The 7,848-nt window shown below is 36.6% G+C and overlaps 1 protein-coding gene across 1 annotated transcript in view; it reads right to left on the reverse strand.

The window, feature by feature from the left end:
- LOC115838246 (zinc finger FYVE domain-containing protein 9-like) overlaps positions 1-3,195 on the reverse strand; it is a 99,170-nt gene extending 95,975 nt beyond the window's left edge. The window contains 1 exon segment of the mRNA XM_030827087.1: positions 2,802-3,195. Within this exon segment, the coding sequence (XP_030682947.1) occupies positions 2,802-3,195 (394 nt within the window).
- Between the last annotated feature and the right edge of the window lie 4,653 nt (positions 3,196-7,848).

A 7,848-nucleotide genomic window follows, 5' to 3' on the forward strand; every position in this document is an offset into this window, starting at 1 on the left:
GAAAACAAACTAAAAGCTAGACTTTGCATTTCAAATCCAGACATCAGAGGAAGACGTGGAGGTGTGGGTGTGTGGGCTGTTTCAATTGCACGTGTCGAGGTGCCAGGGTCTGTGATGTACTGGGAGAGATGGTCTTCTGCAAGCTGATTATGCGTCAGACCCTGTGTTTAGAGAGCAGATGTTCTGGGTTCTCGGTGGGGATGGCAATGACCCACCAGCACACTGAGGGTGCTGCTGGATCTGCTGTCGCTATTCAAGTCACTTCCTGCAACATTTGGCAGGCAGTGCCCAGGCAGCAGGGAACGATGGAGGTGGAGGGAGACCCAATCAGGCACCCCGCAATTGATATCTGATTGATGAATGCATGAAATTTTGGAAACAACCCATTAAAAATAGAGCTTTGAGAGTGAAAGCATTGAGCTGCACTTTTACGTGACTATAAAAGCTTGAAAATGATTTTACTTTTTGAGGGGGGAAGAAAACTGTTTTCTAGCTAACTTACCTGCTAAAAAGAGAAATGCAAATTGTGTTTTCATATCAAGGAAACTAAACAAAAGGAAAACAAGTTTAAATTATTCACAGAGGAAATGAATTAAGAATCTCAAATTAGATTGAAATATTTAAAGCATTAGCATTATTGGTCTTGCAACCTTCTTCATGTACAGCAAAATAAAAATAAACTGCTGTGAGCTCAAAGGAGACTTAGAAAAAAGAACAACTTCTTTTAGTTGAAAAGTAAAGTAAAATAAACTTTATTATTTTTCACCTGGAGAAATGTTAGTTTTGAAATCCAAGGTTAAAAAAAGCATCACATTGCATTTTGACTCATGTTTATTTTTAATCCTCATTTAAATATAGTAATGAACATCCCCTCACCACATAGTCTCACACCCTCACGTATTTCCTTTAAAAAAAAAATAGATTCAATGAAACATTTGAAATCTTCCAAATTTGCTTTTCCTATAAAATGTGAGCTATCATTCACGGCTCAAAAGGAGAATTCATTCTGATATTGATTATGCTGTGTTAGATTTTAGTAAGTGTGTAAAGGTTGTAAACATCAGCAATCCCTGATGGTCTAACAGAATCATTCCTCCTCTGACGACATAATTGCTAAATTGTGCATGTCAAATGGCTTCAGGATACTCTGTCCCCTCTCCAGCAGGTTATCAAGGGAAACTTGCTGGAGAATGGCGCTGTTTGTATGTCCTTTAAGTTAGGAACTCAAAGGTCGAGAGTTGCCAAAAGCATTTTCACTGGGTAACTGCTCCTTTCCCCAAGCTCTGTCAGGTGCCTCTCCAGTGATCCATATCATTTACTACTAAATGCGTGTTTTTAGTTTCTAAGACAAAGCCAACTTTTACACCCAAGCTTTATTATAATTAATTATAATGATTAGTCATCGAATACATGTTTATTACATGTCTATATGCCAAATTTACATGATAATATGGATTTATTTTTTCATAATTATTTTTGAAGACATTTAAGAAAAACAAATGTGCATTTTTTCAATGATTTAAATTCCAGTACAAACAATAATTAAATATTTACTGTATAATAGTGTTTGGTATGAGTACAATCTAAGAATCCTTATTTGTAGTGGGATAGAAATGTCTCTTCTTAATGAGAGTGTTTTTGTCTGATTTCAGTGCTAACTTAGGAGTAGAGAGGTTCTATTAATACACTGTGAGTAACGCTAGAATTGAGTTGTTAGAATCCATTTAGTGTTAGTTCGGAATCTCTGCTCTTCCTGAGTGTTTTCTATGAGTCATACTCCTCAGGAATTGCCATTGCTTGTTCTTCTGGTTAAACTGCTATTGCAAGATTAATCTTTAGTTTTGACAGTTAAAAAAGTAGCAGCAATTAATTGCTAGGGAATAATTTCTCATCCCAAAGGTTCAGACCATGAAAACACGTTTATAAATATGCTGCAATACTTAACTGTTTTCCTCAAAGTATAACCTAAGACATTTTTGCGATGACAAGTCCTAAAACTCACAAATTGCATATTCTTATAAGTTAAAAGAGTTGAGGGGGGCATTTTGATTTTTTTTTCCAAATGATATGTGGAAACATTTGTCATTCACATTTGATCAGAATTCTATGATTACATTGCATATGTAAACTTCACTTCAATCTTCTATTTTTTCTTTATTCCTCTTTGCTTAATGGTGGCGATATAATTTCAAGAAATGTAGTTTATGAATGTAAAAGCAGAGAAAACAAAAGAAAACAAATGATGAACATGACAGGACACTATATTCAAAATGCAGACAAAAAAACCTAACCAGCAGATGAAATCTCTTGCAGCATCTGAAACAAATGAAAGGAAAACAGATTGTCATCAAATCTTCACTTTTTTCAAAAGTTTGATACATATTTCTTTGCGGAATAGTTTGCAAATGATATATAGAATATGTGAAATACAATTGTAAACAGACATGCAATTTACCTAGGCTACAATCTGTTCCATGATCTTTGTTCATTCTTAAGAAAAAAGACAGGGCACACCACTTGGAACAGGATTGTAGCAAAATAAATCTGAGATTGAATTATTAGAACTGACATTATTAATTTTTTTTAATATTCTATGGCTTTCTCGTGATTCTTTGCATGCCACATCTTTAGCAAACTCCAGTGCCTTAATCATTTTAAGATTTGCTGTGTTCTCAATAGCTGTTTGCTAGTATGCAGACACAATCTCTTTGAATGGCAATAAATATGCATGGCTAAAAAGAAAGCCATAGTCAGAAAATCGTATGTCTAAAGAATTAACTGTTATATTCAGTGTTTCTTACACTCTTGTTCGCTGAACACATGTTGCCCTGGGGTCTGAAACTGAGCTACCCTTGCCCTTTTGTGGCACTTTGGTCTCTTTCTTTCACCAAAGGCAGGGCCCGGTGGGGGTGAGGTGAACAGGGAGGGGTGAGGGCGAAAAGGGCAAGAGGGGAAGGTGGATACGCAGGAAAAGAAAAGGAAAGCTCTCCTTGGGTTGCTGGTTGTCAGATCATGGGAAAACCAAATGCTATCACTCGAAAGTGGCTTCCTTCTACCCTGCTTCACCCACACTGGCAGCGCAGCCCCGCCACCAGTCACTGACCACAGCCCAGTCGCGACTTCTTTCACCCTTTGAGGTTGCACATGTGCCAGAGCGCTGACTGACACCACATTTTGAAACTGATTGTACAACATTGTCCGGCACAAGCCATGCAGAAACCTCTGCCGGCTGTGCACAGGGCCAGGACTCACAACAGAGAACGTTTCTTTCTAGGTGGTCAGCCGTGGAGCACGGGCTCTGACAATTGTTATTGGGTATGTATCTTGCTACAGAATGACTGGAGTAGAAATGCAGGAGGCAAGACTGGCAGCGGAATGAAAAGGCAAAAGATCAGATATATATGCTTTATCGTGTATCTTGGGTTTTGCACGATTTTTCTCATGTAGGAAGACCCCAGTAGAAGTGCAGTTCATCAGCCCTTCTTACCGGTGCTGTATAATGTTCCAAGTCAGTCCGTTTTTATGGAGTTATTGAAAGGTATAGTTTGGAAAGCCATATGCTGATCTTGTTCAAACAGAGAAGAGTTTTTAGGAAAAATAAGAAATTGCAGCTGGTAGCTACGGTAGTTTACTATTTTTGAACGGCTCTTTAGTATATGGTATTTTAATTCATCCCACAGATTCAAACTGGACTTTGACTGTGTACACTAGGATATACTGTATGGTGTTCTGAGTAATGCTGCTTTGCTAAAATTGCAATGTAGATTGATGCTAAAGAGGCAGCTTTGCCATTTCTAAAATCTTCTCAGGCATTTTGTACAGAATGAAAATGCTGACAGGCTAGCTATCTCTGCAAACCTGGATGCTGTAAATGCATATAGTCTTGATCCTTCTACTTTCTAAGTACAGAGTGGGTAATTAGTACTGCTAAGGCTGTTATAAAGATATGCAGTATTCCCATTATACCAAGAATGCTGATTTTCAGGGGTTTATAATCAGGCTAGGAAAAAAAATGCTGTAGATAAAATTGGTACCCAAGTTTCAGTTATGGACAATTTTATTTTTCTTTTAAAAATTTTGAAGTAAAGTAAAATAATCAGGGCTACTTCCTGGCTACAGAAATCCAATAAGTGGACAATATCGAAATTTTCTATATTTCTGTCTGATGCCTTGCTTTCGCTTTATTTTCCACTTTGCACTTGGAACATAACCTTTTATGCACTGTGTGTTCAAATCTCACAAATGCTTAAGGACGAAGTCTTTGTTGCTTAAAGTTAGTAGACCACATCAGGGTAAATAAAATACTTCTGTGCTTTGCATATCTGATGGTCCCTCGGTAACAGAGCTTTCCCATTGGCCGTTGGCTGCCTTAGCCTGCCAGAGTTCTCTGTCTCTAATATTGGTGGTCACGTTGTGTTGGATTTCCTTATTAATACTCTGCTAAGCCAAGGAAAACCTTACTCAGGCTATTCCACCACTGAAAGCAATTAACCTGTAACATGAGCTCTAACATCGCTGTGCACTGCAGAGAACCAACAAAGATTTGTTATTTGGCTTAATGACAAGTTTTAATCCTGTCCCAGTAGAACTCTCTAGAGGATTTTTAGCACATGGACATTACAGAACAGACATGTTCCAACTGCCCTGGTATGATGCTTTGGATTTGTTCCAAATAGGGAAAGTCTACCAAAAAGTCAGTACATAATATTAACAATAGACCATAAAACATCCATTATAAACTTCATTTTCCTCAAAACTCTCTAATAAATAAAGCAAGTCCTAATAATAATTTATACAACCTATGCGTGAAAACATACCATGATTGAATTTGTTGAGCTACAAAAACTTTGCCTTTATTTAGAGCATTATCTGAAAACATTTTTTTTAATTTTTATGTATTTTTTTTAATAATCAATATGGCCACAACCAGGTTATGGTTGCAATCTGTGTATCTCTGCCTACCCTGATGGAATCCCTGGCTATGACATCTTTCATTCATTCATTCCGGCACCCCACAAACACCGATTGTATGCCTGCTCTGTTTTAGGTTTTGCGTTATGTTTTTAAAAGAGAATTAAGTATATTAACATTTACTTCCTTCTCTATCCCCCAACAGCATTTTGTGTGCATATTTTATACATAAAGTCTTTCCCTACTGCCTACTCAACATGATGAAGCTAATTTTGTCTAAATATGCCCATTATTTACTTCTAATAGTTTCTCTATATTACGCTATTAGATACTAGTTGCTCGAAGTGGTTTACAATTTGAAGTTTGTATGTGTTAGATAACCTACTCGAATTAATGTAACAAAATCCAATCATAATACAACCCAAGTGTTTTACACATCAGCTCATTTGCCCCATCGTTTCACAGATTCTTCCTCGTTCTTTCACTTCTCCATCTTAATCCCCATCAAAACCAGAGCAAAACAAAATTGACAGTGAAGTAATGCCTCTATAGAGCTATTATCCCTGTCTCTTACAGAAGAGGAAATATAGGCTTAATTTTACTCCTGTTTAACTTCTAAGCTAGGAAGCTATCTGATCAAGTTGTTCTGAAGACTGAGTGTTTCCTTTGATTAATATTCTCCTTCTAACTAAATTGCTTTATTTAGCAATTTGTGTTGCAACTAAAGTACTGATTTGGTATTTTTCCACATGGCAATAAGTGGGTCATCCAGTGGCTAGGCCCAATCTCTGCATCACAGTGTTTTTTTTTTAGTAATATTGAGAATATTTATCAATAGCATATCTTTAGTGCAACAATTAGTTTAGAAGGTACAAAATATTAAAAATTGGGTGGTTGCAGTGGCTCACTTAATCCCAGCACCTCGGGAGGCCAAGGCAGGAGGATCGCTTGTGCCCAGGAGCTCTAGATCAACCTGGGCAACATGGCAAAACTCCATCTCTAACAAAAAAATACCAAAAAGTTAGCTGGCAGGATGGTGCGTCCTTGTAGTCCTAGCTACTTGGGAGTCTGAGGTGGGGGAATCACTCCAGCCCAGGAGATCAAGTTTGCAGTGAGCCTTGATCACATCACTGCACTCTAGCTTGGGTGATAGGTGAGATTCTGTCTCAAAAAACTATACAAGGACACAAGGGGAAAGAGGTGAAATGGAAACACAACAGGTAAGATCGAAGGCACTGAGTAAGGGGATGCCTAGAAGAGCCATCAGGTGAGATGAGACCCAGCAAAGCAGGGTGTTATGTAGATGAATTCTGCATCTTAGGCATGACTTCAACAAACGTGTAACACAAATGTTATTATTAACAAATGCTGTCCAAAGAGAGTGTTTTGGAATTGTTAATACCTAATTGTACTCAGTTAATGTAAGTAGCATTCAAACGTCAAGCTGAGGTCTTCTAAGCATTTCTGGCTTGGATTTAAGTACGATTAGCTGTATTTTTTATTCATTCAAAAATATATGCATTTAAGAATATTGCTTATGATGTCAATAATGGGCCTGGCAAACCCCAACTACCAGGATTTTTTAAAAGAATCAAAGAGAGAAAAAGGTTTATCTTCCTTTGTCCAGCAAGCAATGCTGTGTAATCTCCTTACCCCAAGTAGAGCATGCTGTTTCATTTTCTCTGTGATTACAAGGATGTGTTCTGGACTCTTGTTGGCATATTTATCCACTTCTCCAAAGGCAACCAGACAGAAAAGTTTCACATCTCCTATGTTTTGAGCAACAGTTGCTGAAGATACTGTGACATGCATGAAATGAGAAGAGCAGGCAAACCTGAGTGCTGAAACACCAGTTTTTTAGATGCTATTGATATTCATCATGTATTATTACGTACGATCTCTTTCAATATATGTATTAAGATATATACCTTAATGTCACTAGATGTGCTTTATGTCAAGCCCCTTACAATTACTCAAAATATCACTCTCAAATGAAAATGTACAGGCTTATTTTTAGAAAATTTTCTGGAGACTAATTGAAATGGTAGAATTCGGTGCCAAGGTACATCTGAGTTATAAATTTAGCCATCCTATGCTTCAGTGTTTGACTTGAAGTTGTGTTTGTTTTCCCACCTTTAAAATAGTAATAATTCCTTTTTATATGTTACAACCAAGTGACTTTTCCTTTACAAGAGACTGCTTTGAAGTACTGTGGGTCATATCTAATGAAGTTATTATCACTGGGCACTTTGTATTTCCATGTGAAAACTAAGGCTGTCATTACCAGCTTGCTTTTAAAAATAAGGGCTTTTTCTAATGAATCAGATTGTTTCTGCCTTTTAAAAAGCTCATATCTAAAGCTTTAGTTACCTGAAGAGTTTGATTTGCGTTTTACTTTTTTCATTGGTGGTCTTAAAGGAACAGACTACCTCAAGATATTTTCTTTTCCTTTCCATAATTTATTTTGTAATCTCAACCTTTATGTCAGTTTGGAATTTTGCTTCTCCTTATCCTTAGGGTATTGATTCAACATCAATAGCAAAAAGTACTAACAATAAAACACATCATTCTGTTTTAAATATGTCTGATTTCCAGAGTGCCACTTTCATAAAAACCAAAAGCTTTGATTAGCCAATATACTGACCACATATCTAGAGGTAAGATTTTAGACATGTTTAATTGTTGCTTTTTCATGTAAACTAGAAAACTGAATAATCCTATACAAACTCGTTTCCAACTTTATGAATTTAAACTTATCTTTTATGTTTAGCTTATACATTTATAGATCTATTTAATTTTGAACTATGTTATTACATAGTTGAATTATAAGTAACACATATTCTGCAACATGTTTATAAATAAGATCTTTATTCATTTGGGGAGGCAGCATATCTTCTTTTAGTATGAAAAGGAATGTAAATTGTCTGCAGATGACTT

Source organism: Nomascus leucogenys, chromosome 14 (genome assembly GCF_006542625.1).
Source record: "Nomascus leucogenys isolate Asia chromosome 14, Asia_NLE_v1, whole genome shotgun sequence".
In the NCBI taxonomy this organism is placed as follows: Eukaryota; Metazoa; Chordata; class Mammalia; order Primates; family Hylobatidae; genus Nomascus; species Nomascus leucogenys.